General features: G+C 36.2%; 2 protein-coding genes across 4 annotated transcripts; both read left to right on the top strand.

Annotated features, from left to right (window-relative positions):
- The first annotated feature begins 324 nt into the window (after positions 1 to 324).
- Positions 325 to 4,464, top strand: LOC140834352 (histone deacetylase 2). 2 transcript variants are annotated; one of them, XM_073199177.1, is made up of 13 exons: positions 327 to 588; positions 673 to 728; positions 1,478 to 1,595; positions 1,743 to 1,805; positions 2,075 to 2,143; positions 2,224 to 2,390; positions 2,522 to 2,586; positions 2,697 to 2,743; positions 2,942 to 2,986; positions 3,075 to 3,125; positions 3,278 to 3,364; positions 3,828 to 3,915; positions 3,987 to 4,464. In XM_073199177.1, exons 1-13 carry the CDS (start codon positions 460 to 462, stop codon positions 4,091 to 4,093), a joined length of 1,092 nt encoding a protein of 363 aa, XP_073055278.1. In that variant the 5' UTR covers positions 327 to 459; the 3' UTR covers positions 4,094 to 4,464. The 2 variants fall into 2 exon arrangements, with proteins under 2 accessions (XP_073055279.1, XP_073055278.1); XM_073199178.1 differs by lacking the exon at positions 2,075 to 2,143 and having other exon boundaries at positions 325 to 588.
- Positions 4,465 to 5,073: 609 nt separating this feature from the next.
- LOC140834349 (K(+) efflux antiporter 6-like) lies at positions 5,074 to 12,370 on the top strand. Of its 2 annotated transcripts, none has more exons than XM_073199166.1 (21): positions 5,074 to 5,500; positions 5,944 to 5,987; positions 6,551 to 6,609; positions 6,704 to 6,782; positions 6,969 to 7,030; positions 7,109 to 7,184; positions 7,277 to 7,351; positions 7,846 to 7,917; positions 8,023 to 8,106; positions 8,440 to 8,508; positions 8,591 to 8,668; positions 8,957 to 9,045; positions 10,138 to 10,234; positions 10,355 to 10,408; positions 10,689 to 10,784; positions 10,962 to 11,150; positions 11,236 to 11,313; positions 11,510 to 11,554; positions 11,707 to 11,796; positions 11,927 to 12,010; positions 12,162 to 12,370. In XM_073199166.1, exons 1-21 carry the CDS (start codon positions 5,269 to 5,271, stop codon positions 12,237 to 12,239), a joined length of 1,830 nt encoding a protein of 609 aa, XP_073055267.1. In that variant the 5' UTR covers positions 5,074 to 5,268; the 3' UTR covers positions 12,240 to 12,370. The 2 variants fall into 2 exon arrangements, with proteins under 2 accessions (XP_073055267.1, XP_073055268.1); XM_073199167.1 differs by having other exon boundaries at positions 11,927 to 12,034.
- Positions 12,371 to 12,750: the final 380 nt, after the last annotated feature.

The following is a 12,750-nucleotide window of genomic DNA, read 5'->3' as shown; positions in this document are numbered from 1 at the left end:
TATAACAACTACATGCTATCCGTCATCGCTTTTATGATTAAACCAAGTTGTAATAGAAGTCTATTGTAAGTCTATTATAAGTCTATTATAAATTATTTTAAATATTTAATTTTTAAGATTAGAGATACAGATGTCACAACACAAATATAAAGATTGTTTAAGAAACAAACCAATTTTCCTTTTAGAATTATTTTCGTTTTCTTGAAAAAAGATATTTAATTTAATTTAATTTTTTTGAGAAACTTAATTTCTTCTTCCAAGTTCCACACTTTTGGTCAGCTAGTCAACTAGTAGAGCTATAAGTACTGTTCTGTGTATATCAGCCCCTCACGTTGTCCACGTGTCAAAACCTGGCTGCCACACAACAATCCCCAAAAAGTTCTGGCTCCTCCACCGAATTGGATTCCTCACACTTCTCGTTTCCAATATCCGCCAATCCCTCGGCCAGCTATTTTTTCTATGGCGGCTCCGTCATCAGACTCCGGCGGTTCTTCCAACAAAGGTGAATTTCGAGACGAAGATGTTGAATCGGAACGCCGCAGTCGAATTCTTTCTAGTAAGCTCTACTTCGATGTGCCTGCTTCCAAGGTAAAACCTGACGCGAAAATCTCCAACGAGCTGCCTCGCGTGGCGAAGTAATTTTCTGCTGCTGATTTATTTGGTGTGTGTCAGGTTCCTTTGGTGTACTCATCTTCGTATAATATCTCATTTCTCGGCATTGAAAAACTGTAAGAAAACCACTGCTTCCGCCTTTTTCTTCTAATATTATCACTTCTCGAGTGTTCAAATTGAAAATTTTAATGGTGATTGATCCGGAGGTTTGAGGAGGATTTGGTTTTCTTTCTCTGGTTCTAAAACAGCTGATACTGGGGAGGTTGGCGGGGTGTTATTATTGGGTAGTTTAGATGAAATGAAGATCGAATCTATAGAATTTATCGAGGCGTGTGAATTAATACCCAAGTATGTGCAAGAGAGCTGCGAGTGACACCTCATCTCATAAAAGATTAGGGGCTGAAATTGGAACATCCAGTTTTTTTTATCTCCGTAGATATGCACTGTGAACTGGTAGTCATCGTGTCTACTGAGAATTCGTTTGATTTCACATAACATATTCAATCTCCAGAAACAACAAAAAGTATGATCTTTGTCACATGCAAAACCACTGTTAACTTTTTTGACATGCCTAATAGTGAATAATTTACAATCGTTATTTATAGAATGCAACATGATTTTACTGTCATGGTTTCTTATGGCTACTTTCTCTTGCTTTTCTCTGATTCCAGTCAGTTTCTCATAGTTTATTTAGATATGTATATATCTTAAATAGAGACAAAATATAAAAAGCACGTGAAGAAAATTCCTCGAATAAGATTACCAATGATTGATAAACTGGTAACATAGCATTAATCATATATTAGAGTTTCATCTAGGAGGCTTTTAAGTCACCTGAGCTCAATTATTTCATGGAAAATCTCAGGCATCCATTTGATTCATCAAAATGGGGTCGCATCTGCCAATTTCTGATTGCCGAGGGTTTCCTGGAAAAAAAGCACATTGTTGAACCTTTGGAGGCTACAAAATTTGACCTCCTAGTGGTACCATCCATGTCCAATGGGTTGTGTCTTAATGAAAACACCTCTTAAGTCCTTAAACTGATGATGATTTCTTGTTAGGCTGGAAATTGGAGGATGTTGCATGCATGTAACAAATGTATTTTGTGTCTGTTATGTTGTTGGTGGCAGGTGCACTTGGAATCGTACTTGCATAGTTTAAAGAGCAGCTTGAACGTCGCCACAATTGTTGAGGTGCAATTTTTTAAGATTTTTAATTATGGGTTGACTAGTGTTTATCCAAATGCTTTCTCCTGGAAGAAAAATAAATCCTTTCTTTATTTATTTTCATTCAGATATACCTCTTTGCATTGCTTCTCTGAATTGACTTTTAATGGTCTAGAATGAACACACGTTGATTTGTTAACCTGATATATTAAATTAGTATTCTTATCCTTGCCATTAATATATATAGTTCTTACGCTTTTTGTTTTGCTTAATAATTTAGTTTCTGTCAAAATTAGGTACCTCCAGTTGCTTTATTGCCGAATTGTCTTGTGGATAAGCAGCTTCTGTATCCCTTCCGAAAACAGGTCCATGTTAATTTTGTTTTGAGTTTTCTATATGTTGTATTAATTGAGAATTATTCTTCGAGACTAAACTTGTACTGCAGGTTGGAGGAACAATTTTATCTGCCAAGCTTGCAAAAGAACGAGGATGGGCCATCAATGTCGGTGGTGGTTTTCATCATTGTTCTGCTACAAAAGGAGGTGGATTTTGTGCTTATGCTGACATATCTCTGTGCATTCACTTCGCTTTCGTCCGCTTAAATATTTCAAGGTCTTAATTGTAACCGACTTCAATCACATACATAGGCTCATTGGTTTTAAGTTAATTTATATTTGACAAAGACTGTCTTACTCAAAAGAAATTACTTGTGTTTCTTGATAATTTTCGTTTTCAACATTCAGGGTGATGATAATAGATCTCGACGCGCATCAAGGGAATGGCCATGAAAATGATTTTTCTGATGACAGTATGTGTTTTTGCTTTTTATCGTTTCCTCTGGACCGGCTCTGTTCACGACAACCTTCAATATGAAGTCGTTTCTTCTTGATACTTATTTGTTTAATGGTAAACTTGCAGGAAGAGTCTACATTCTTGATATGTACAATCCTGATATATATCCATTTGTAAGTTTACCTTATTGTATATTTATTCCAAAAAAGAACTCTTATCGAGAAGTCATTTCTGTTCTGCCGCCTTTGGTATTCACTCTACCACCACTTTTTCTCTTCTTTTTCTCTTAAAGAGTATGACCAATCGACTCTTTGTTTATTCAGAATATGACAAGCAACCTAATTTCCAAATTTTCCACTCTTATGTTTTAGGATTATGAGGCAAGGAGATACATCAATCAGAAAGTTGAAGTAACGGTAAAAAAGCATATTGAGTGAGATAAAGTAGCTCCATATGCTGTTTTTCTCGTACAATCATGTCACTTTGATTATTTTGTCTTATCAGAGCGGAACAATGACAAATGAATATTTGACAAAACTTGATCAAGCACTTCAGGTGCGCGGTTGCGGTCCACGTACCCTTCTCATCTATGTTATATTTATAATTAAGATAATTTGAATGATAAGAACTAAATCCTTGATCCAAACGATGTCTTATTAGTTATTAAGTTTCAGGTACTATGTGATATATTTCTGGCAAACTTATAGGTTTCTACTGGCTTGTTCGATCCTGAATTGATAATCTACAATGCTGGAACCGATATTCTTGATGGAGATCCCTTGGGCGGATTGAAGGTAAAGCCTCAAATCAAGTTGCTTAAGTATTATCTATCTATCTGATTTGGGTGGATAACCTGTGGATGGGTAATTATCATAATATGATGATGTCTGAGAAATTTGTTTTGAATTTTACACACGAGAAGAACACGGAAGATAATTTGACCATGAAATCATGAAATCTTTGATGATTTTTCATCATACAGTGCGCTCAGCGAGAATTAGCTCTTTGTCATTAATATGCATTTAAATTAAAAGCATATGGCATCAAGTAAAAAACTTTTACAGTTTTGTCGCTATCAGATGCCAATTTAACAGTGAGAAACAGAAAACCATCCCTTTTCTTTTTTGCCTTAAGAGCCAAAACAGTGAAAAAGAGTCGCAGGAACATGAAATCTGGATTTTGTTTTAATAACCTGTTTTTGCAATGAACGCACAGCTTGACCATAATATTTTGGTTGGTATGCTAAAATCTATGCAGATCAGTCCGGATGGGATTGCCACGCGAGATGAGAAGGTTTTCGGATTTGCACGTAAAAGGAATATCCCTATTGTCATGCTTACATCAGGTATCGTATCTTCATCTAAAATTTTGTTGCTTCTCAATCATTGGCTTCTTAAATCAACATTTCTGTTTCAGGTGGTTACATGAAGTCCAGTGCCAAAGTAATAGCAGATTCTATCATAAATTTGTCAATGAAATCTCTGATAAACATGGAGGGTAAAAAAAATATCACAATTACCTGAAGATCCCATTTCCAGACTTCCCCATGAAGAACCTTAGGAAATGTTATATGGGAAATTGTACGTGTGTTTATATGACATTTACCCTACAGGAGGGGGTAAAACACGTATAACTTACAGCAGCCTGGGAATTTCAGTTTCTGTCTTAACAGGAGTCTTAGATTTTGAGCATCGCGGTTCAGAGATGCTCCCTTAGTTTTCGTCTTTGGAAATGATAAGCACAGTACACAACGAGAACTGTGAATAGATGTTCTCTTGGAAAGTCTGGCTGTTATTGGATACTTTTGACCTGTTATAGCCCGAATGACATTTTATACGAGGAAAACCTTGTCGAATATGATGTGTTTGTTTGATTACGTATTATTTTTATTGGATACCAAGTTTCATTCTCTCCAATGTGGTGTATTGGGGGGTTCGCATCCGACGTATTCATCCATACCTTTAATCGTGTCGGCATGTTTCCGGTCCCAACTTTGGATGATGGGTTTTGATTGTGCCTTGAAATGGAAGCAATCAGCCAAAGTTTGTGGAGCAGGACGAGTAAGCAAAATGAGAGACGCCCTGGGACCAATCTGGCCAGCTACACCAGTCACCAAACATATATTTAAGTGCAGTTATGAAAGTTTGATTTTAAATTGTTTTAATTCAACCTAGATTTGATTATCCTTTGTTGCTTGCATTAAATCTTTTGGACTCCCTTTGGTCTCATGAAAAACCCAAAAATTTACACTACAAACCTCTAAGAATTGTTATTCACCACAAAAATCACGTAAAAAAAATAAAAAAAAATTTGCAACGTAGTTTTCATTCGCTAGCGGGAGAATTCACATGGTGGGCTCCTAATGTGATGACTCTTTTTCTAAAACCATTATTGCCTTAATTACACCTCTAATCCCCACTTTAATTATTAATTATTAATTAATTCCTTGTTAATCAGAGCAACTACTCATCGCCAGTATTATATAAACTTCTATTTACGAATCTGTCGCCATTTCTTTACTCTCCAAGTCTCGCACTGCACCAGACCCCTCTGCTTTTCTCTCTCTCTTCCCGGTGTCTATACACATTGCGCTGTACTACCACTTAAAACCAGCTGTGTAACTTGCGCCGTTCACGCCTCTCTCGACGAGCGCCGCCGCGGCCTGCGTGTTGTGCGCCGCCGGCGCAATCGCCGCTCAATGAATAGATCATCTCTGGCTGTCGGCTTAGTCTTCTTTGCTTTATTTACCTCTAAGACGTCGTTGGCTGTATCGGAAGATCCGAAAACCGTAGGTGAAGCCGTTTCTGTTGTCTCTAGCAATGTTACTGGAGACGGTGGGAATCAGACTCTCCCGAAGGAGGACACGCTTGCTGATATGATCGATCGCGCGCTGGAGAAGGAGTTCACCGAAAATGACGATCAGAACGAAGGTTTGGCTAGATCTAAATTTTGCCTTGTCCTGCCTAGTTTTAGTTCAGTGTCAATTGTTTTGGTGCGTTATTGTTTCTTTTCATGAAATGTATGTGATTAGGGTTTGGAATTGAGGTTTATTGCTTTCATGAAAAGCATATGTAAAATGTATTTTGTATTTTTTCTGTATTTTTTTCATGCTATGTCATAATGTTTACGAAGCTTTCCTTGTCCGGCTCGAGATAATTGACATTATATATGTGTTTGTATAATGGCCGAGACATTTTTAGTAGTTTCCTGATACAGAACGTGTATGAAAGTTGAATCTGTGATATCTATCTTGCTTATATTAATAGTTGTAACTTAGAAGTGTCCTAACATCCGTTTGGTGTAAACTTGTATTTGAAAGTGTAGTTGGCCTTGGTGGATTTTTCCTAAAATTTAACTTATATTTTATTGGCAGTAAATGATGCTGGTGGCTTCAACAACAGTGTGGCAGAGCAACAGGTTTGTGGCACTTGCCTTTTCGAATATTATTGTTAAAAGTAGGACAATGGCCTTGCAATTATGATTAACGTGTCACCATTCCTATAACTTGTGCGTATAAGTGGTGTACTGGGAAATGGACTGCGATTTCAAAACAATCGTCCTTGGTTTATTCGAGATAGGGAACCACTGAAGAGAATCAAATTCGTGAAGTTGTTTCCCAAAGTAGAAAATAATTGACTGGTCTTTCTCTATTTCATTAGGGAAAAGAAAAAAAGAGGTTAAATTTGATAAAACTTTGATTCATGTGTAGCTGATTAGATCAATTTGATGTCAAATTTCAATTTGCTTCTGGAAGCTACAAAAATCCAGTAGAGAGGTAGCTGGTTATTGATGAAACAGTTGTAAGCATCAAGGTCTGGTGAAACTGAACAGTTAATGCTTATGATAGGTCATAGATTATATTTTAGTTGGTTGTTTTAGTTTTCTGCACCATAAACATTTACATGCATGATCTGACTTCTTCTGTTTTCTTATCCACCCTTTTTCAATATTCATCTGGCTTATTTTGTTTCCCCAACCAGGCAGTATTGGAAACGGTAGCTAGAGTCAAATCAAAGAAAAATGAAACAAAAGAGGAAAAGTATGTATCTCTATGATCTGTGATGAAAAACAATCACATGCCAATGTAATTTCCATTTCGACTGATACTTGATCTGGCTCTCCGCCTATTGCAGACCATTTAAACTGCATCACGTTTTCAATCTGGACAATGACAATGGGGCTGAGGAGACCCCGACATTGATTGATAGAAAGGTTAAATTGAAATATGATTGGCCTTGTTTACATAATTATTTCTCTAACGGCCTTCTATTTTGCCTTCTGTTATCTATTGCGAAATATGGATTAATGGAATTGACAAAGAGAGGAATGAACTTATTGAAGCTACAACATCAGCAGCATTATGAGGGATTAACTTGTTATTATTCCAATGTATGCCAGGATAATATATTTATCATATCAAATTTCAAATCTAAGTATCCGGTCTTGCAGTTAGATTTGAGGTACAATTACCTGTTTAATTTGTTATCGTAATTCTCAGTTTTCTTTCGTTTCACATTGCTGACACGATGATATTGTAGACTCATATCAGATCTGGTGGTTGTCATTGTGTCTGCAACTTGTGGTGGAATTGCATTTGCTTGTGCTGGACAACCGGTATGATCTCCGACCGTGTAATTATTCTCAATGTGTGGACTCAATCTTTTTGTTTTCCGATTGTTTTTCTAATACACAGAAGTACATATCAGGTTATTACTGGATACTTGTTAGCTGGATCAGTCGTTGGGCCTGGAGGTTTTAATGTTGTCAGTGAAATGGTGCAAGTATGTAGCGATTTAGAAAGCTGGTTCTTGATATTGAGTGCTGATTTACACTTGTTAATGTTTCTGCTTGACGGTTTCATCTGCCTTATCGACCAAAATAAATGAGAGTTCATATTAGAATTTGAATGAAGAAAGTAATTCCCCATGGGGCATGATATACCATCTCCAAGATACATTGATTGTTTTGTTTGCACTATGCGAATTTGTGGTTTTTTCTTACTTTAATACTTTATGGATGATAAGGTATTGGCGGGATCATCTACCGATGTAATCTGTTTGTGAAAAATGTAGGAGTATATTTGCGCTTCTGCATAACAGTAACTATGACTGACATCATGGAGCAAAACAGATATGATTTAACAGAATGGCAATTTAGCTGACCGTTACATTAACCTGTTTAATTACTTGATGATTATATTTTTTCTCTTCGCTGTCATAATGCCATAACTATTTGATTACTGGTTACTACATCTTAAGATAAGTTATGCATGTAGGTTGAAACAGTGGCTCAATTTGGTGTAATTTTCCTTCTTTTCGCTTTGGGCTTGGAGTTCTCTACTACAAAGGTTGGCATCTGACCACATACCGCCTGAAAGTGCTGGATTAGTGTTCATTCTTCTCCTGCATATGACTGTAGAAACAATGATTAACAATCTATACTCATGATACAGCTTCGAATTGTTCGAGCAGTCGCTGTTCTTGGGGGCTTACTTCAAATTATCCTCTTTATATGCCTGTGTGGAATTATAGCTTCGGTGCGTGCCATTATATGTTATTTTCTTTTCTTTCTTTCTTTTCTTTTTTTTTTTTGGGGGGGGGGGGTGTGTTAGCTTCTGTGAGGAGCTGGACTATATGTTCTGCTATTATGGAGTGAAGAGTTGGAATGGAATTCTAAATCATGTCTACTCATGCTCTGGATTTATATTGGCTGGATCATGCAAGATACAACACTTTATGAGAAGCTAGAGCCTAGACATCATCTTTTCTACCTGTGATCTTATTTTGTTTTTGTTTTATTATAGAAAACCAACTTTTCCTTTGTCAATGTGCTCAAATCTAAAGTGTGTAATTTCAACTGACGAATTCAGCTATCTGGCGGTGGAGCTTCAGAGGGGGTTTTTGTCGGTGCTTTTCTGTCAATGTCCTCTACAGCAGTGGTAAGCTTTTTTCACTTTGTTCTGCATCAAGATGGTAGGATTTTGTTGAAATTTTTTCATTGACACAAATTTTGCTGTATAGGTATATAAGTTTTTGATGGAAAAAAACAGTATCAATTCTCTTCATGGCCAAGTTACCATCGGCACTCTCATTTTGCAGGTACCTTCACTGTGCTTGTACGATATGCGTAATTGCTGTTTTGCTTTGGTTCCCTCGCAAAGTATTCTGTTTTTAAACTTTGAAAGGAAAGTAACATAAAACCTTGTCATTACTTTAATTTTCTTTTTTTATTTTTAGCGCTATGCTAAAGAGATCAAATTTTTTACTTGGCCTCATTTTTTAAGGATTCCTTAAATAATCTCATTCAGATTCTGGTTTTCGTCACATATAATTGATAATCATATTTTGACTTGAATCCTTGGTAAATTTGTCAAAATTCATTTTCAGGATTGCGCTGTGGGTTTACTGTTTGCTCTGCTTCCAGTGCTGGGTGGAACTTCTGGTGTTATGCAGGGTGTCATTTCCATGACTAAGTCGTGAGTTCGATTGCTATTGTAATTGCTTGTTCATCCATCTGTATATAACCGAATAATCCATACCAAGAAACTTTTAAAAGTTTAAAGATGTTTAATTCTGTATGGTTGTGTTTGTTAATTTTTATTTTTCTTCCAGACCACGTTTCGAGGGTGTTGTACTCACACCTTCTTGAAATATATGAAAGAGAAGTTTCTTACCATTTATTGCAGACTTAATTTCATGTTAGAAAGGATTTATTCTGTTTCACATTTTCAGACCTTCTGGAACAGTTGTATTCTAGAAGGCGGTGGCCGGGTCAGGATTTTCAGTTGGGGGATGATAGTTAAATTCAGAAGGTCCATGGGGAAGGTGGGCTGGAAACCCTATGTTCAAACATATGTGATACATAAAACATTTGACATGACAGAAAATTTAGGAACGTAGGAGATACTAGCGAAGAGCTTTAAAAACTGAGTTGAGCGGCAAAAAGAGTAGATTTTTCCAGTGGAAGTTCATTTTCATTAATGAGACCCGAGAATTTGGAGCGCTGCATGTCTGGTGAGGACAGCTTTCAAAGAGTGTGACAAAGTTAAAAAAAAAAAGACCAGTCATAAGGTAAAGTAACCATGATTAAGGGAGTGGAAAGCTGCTAGGATATAGCATAGACTCTAGTACACACAAAAGAACTTGTTAAAAAGGCTATATTTATTGTTGAGCAAAGTGGAAAAAGTGAAACACTTGAGTTGAGAATATGGGTTCTTGAAGCAGTTTGACTGTATAATTTAAGTATAGTGAATCCATCTAGGTTGGATTGAAAATCTTTAGTCCTTGCGAGCAGCATAGATAAGTTTCTAATACATTTTATGGCACTGGGAACTCAAGTGATAGTTACTAATGAATAATTTTTTCCCTCTCTGGCATGCAATTGATTGTGTACATTCTAGATGTGAAGATTGATGATGAATGCAATGTACCATGAATATATTTTATGTGTGCCTTTTTTTTATATTTCTTGCGAAGGTTGGGAGAGTTTGAGAATATAATAATTGTCCTTTTAACTAGCATTAATATTTCAACCTGTTAAACACCATACTGATTAACCTATCAGCCAGGTTGGTGGTGTTGATTGCTTTCTTGGCAGTCTTGGCAATATTGTCACGAACTTGTGTACCTTGGTTCCTGAAACTTATGATAAGCTTGTCATCACAGGTAATCTTATGGCCGACAGACATCTATCAATTACTAAAACATGACGCATATCATTGAATAGATGTGTGCCTCTTGCTTATTTCTAAATGGCTTAATATTGATATATTGCTCCTTTTGCAGACCAATGAACTATATCAACTGGCAGCAGTTGCATTTTGTCTACTTGTAGCCTGGGTTTGTTTACTTCCATTATTTAAAATTTATGGAATTACATCATCATTTACATATATTGTATAAAAAAATGGTCGCCTGCACTGTGAGGATGACTTTTCCTCTACTTCTCGAGTTATTTTCAATGTTACAAGAAAACATGTCTGAACTCCAAAGACACTATTACGTGTGGGAGTAACTTCTGTACCTTGAATGGTATTTTCATTTTGTTACAATCCATTCATATAAAATAACGGTCCTTTGTAAACTATGGACCAATATCTAATGATATGTGTGGTTTCAGTGTAGCGACAAGCTTGGTCTTAGTTTAGAATTGGGTTCATTTGCTGCTGGAGTGATGATATCAACCACTGATCTTTCTCAGCACACACTTGAACAAGTAAGACAGCTTTAGCTCTTTTTTGTTAGACACTAAACTAGCAAGCATAAATTCGATATTTTTTCTCTGTTTTGGTGCATTTTTTGGAGTTAGAGGTTTTGTGACCCTTGTATCGTGACATCTTTGCAATTTGTTTGTTTGTTGCTAAATTTGAGTTGTGGTTTGTTATTTATGCAGGTCGAACCTATACGGAACATATTTGCAGCTCTTTTCCTTGCCAGCATTGGGATGCTGATTCATGTTCATTTTCTCTGGAATCATGTTGACATCTTGTTTGCATCTGTTATATTAGTAATAATTATCAAAACTGTGGTGATATCTGCCGTTGTCAAGGGATTTGGCTACAACAACAAAACGTCAATTCTTGTTAGATGCTACCCTGTTAGATAGTATTTTACGATTTTTGCTTTGGTATTCTTTGACTATATACCCTTATCTATGAATTGTGAAGGTTGGGATGTCTTTAGCACAAATAGGGGAATTTGCATTTGTACTGCTAAGTCGTGCCTCGAATCTTCATCTTGTTGAGGTAAATGCTTCCACTATAGGTATATAGAACTTGTGATCTTCTCAACTCTCTTGTGATGGTTTTGTGGTGTTAGTGGTGAGAAAGAAAAGTGTACTTGAATTCTTACCTGTTTAAGTATCAACACTCGTATATCTCCTATGAGAATTAAAATATTTTTGAGGCAACTTTGGTGGGTTTTTGAGAATTTTTTCTTCAGGGGAAGGTGTACCTATTGCTTCTTGGAACGACAGCTCTCAGTCTGGTACGAAATCATTTTTCTTGTACACAAATTTATAATTAACCTTATAGTATTGTGTGTTTTGCTTATGTGCAATTTCATTTCAATATGTTTAGTTGAATCAAAGGAATTTGCTCCAATATATAGTAATAAATTGTGCAAATATAATTTTGCAGGTGACTACACCATTGCTTTTCAAGTTAATACCGGCAGTCGTACACCTTGGCGTATTGTTAAGGTGGTTTTCACCTGACATTCAATCTGAGGTAATCGTGTATGATGATTGAAAACGGGTCACAATTTTTAATGTTTCCAAGTTTCTAATAGTGTTCTTTAAATATCCATGTTGTTGCATCATCTTCTGAATAGTTCTTTGTTTATTATTTGGACCTATAGCTGGGATTTAAAGCTGATAATCTCCGCTCAGACAGTGCCAAGCAGAGGCATGTTTTAATAACCAAGGATCTCTCTATACACGAAGTATGATAGGAAATTTATTGAATTGTAAGGTTTCCGCATATTATCTTGCGAAAGATCTTGCTGTCTTTTATGATTCTTTGGAAATGAAGGCATGACCTGTTCGTCGTTAATTTTTCTCTGTTCCTCTTATCTGTCGTACATCTCTGACCAGAGCAGAGGAAAGCAAGCAATGAAATCTTCTAAAAACCCAAGACTCGCTCGGAAGTTGTCTAACTACTATACCCACTAACAATTTGAAGTATCACCTATGATCGAGGTAATACTCCCGATTTTGGTGATTTGTATTTTTTCCTTTTAATGTACAATAGTTTTCAGCTTTATGGTATGTTTCTCAGATGTTTATTTTTAGAACTGCTTTTATCCTCTGTTTTGTTTCTTCACCTTGTAGAGTTTGTTATGTACCAACTGAATTGAACATATTCGGTCTTGGAAAGAAGGAAAGGAAACGAGTTTTTAAAATTGCTTTCCCTTTAAATTCTTTCTACCCGAATATTTTGTTATGAGCAGAAACGACAGCGTACTCCTTGGCTGCAGCAGATGTCTATAAGTATGTTTGGAAACTTGGTATTTAAGTCCATTATCTGGGTATATAGTTTTGGACTAAGACATGTATGCCGAATTGCTGATGGCGATGATCCTTGTATTGTTTTTGTTGATTAAAATTGGTCTCTCCCTTGATTTAACTTTTTACGCTAGAATTTTTTTATAAAAAAATCGTAAAAGAGTTTTACTCCATGGCC

The sequence above is a fragment of the Primulina eburnea genome, chromosome 6 (assembly GCF_022965805.1).
Source record: "Primulina eburnea isolate SZY01 chromosome 6, ASM2296580v1, whole genome shotgun sequence".
NCBI classification, from domain to species: Eukaryota; Viridiplantae; Streptophyta; class Magnoliopsida; order Lamiales; family Gesneriaceae; genus Primulina; species Primulina eburnea.
This window is presented reverse-complemented; position numbering and strand designations above follow the sequence as displayed.

Coding starts and splice junctions, on each gene's coding strand:
- LOC140834349 (XM_073199166.1), top strand. CDS start 5,269: ATGAATAGATCATCTCTGGCTGTCGGCTTAGTCTTCTTTGCTTTATTT. Junction 7,185..7,276: donor TTGCTTGTGCTGGACAACCG/GTATGATCTCCG, acceptor AGTACATATCAG/GTTATTACTGGATACTTGTT. Junction 9,046..10,137: donor GTCATTTCCATGACTAAGTC/GTGAGTTCGATT, acceptor CCTATCAGCCAG/GTTGGTGGTGTTGATTGCTT.
- LOC140834352 (XM_073199177.1), top strand. CDS start 460: ATGGCGGCTCCGTCATCAGACTCCGGCGGTTCTTCCAACAAAGGTGAA. Junction 2,987..3,074: donor ATCAGAAAGTTGAAGTAACG/GTAAAAAAGCAT, acceptor TTGTCTTATCAG/AGCGGAACAATGACAAATGA. Junction 3,126..3,277: donor AACTTGATCAAGCACTTCAG/GTGCGCGGTTGC, acceptor GCAAACTTATAG/GTTTCTACTGGCTTGTTCGA.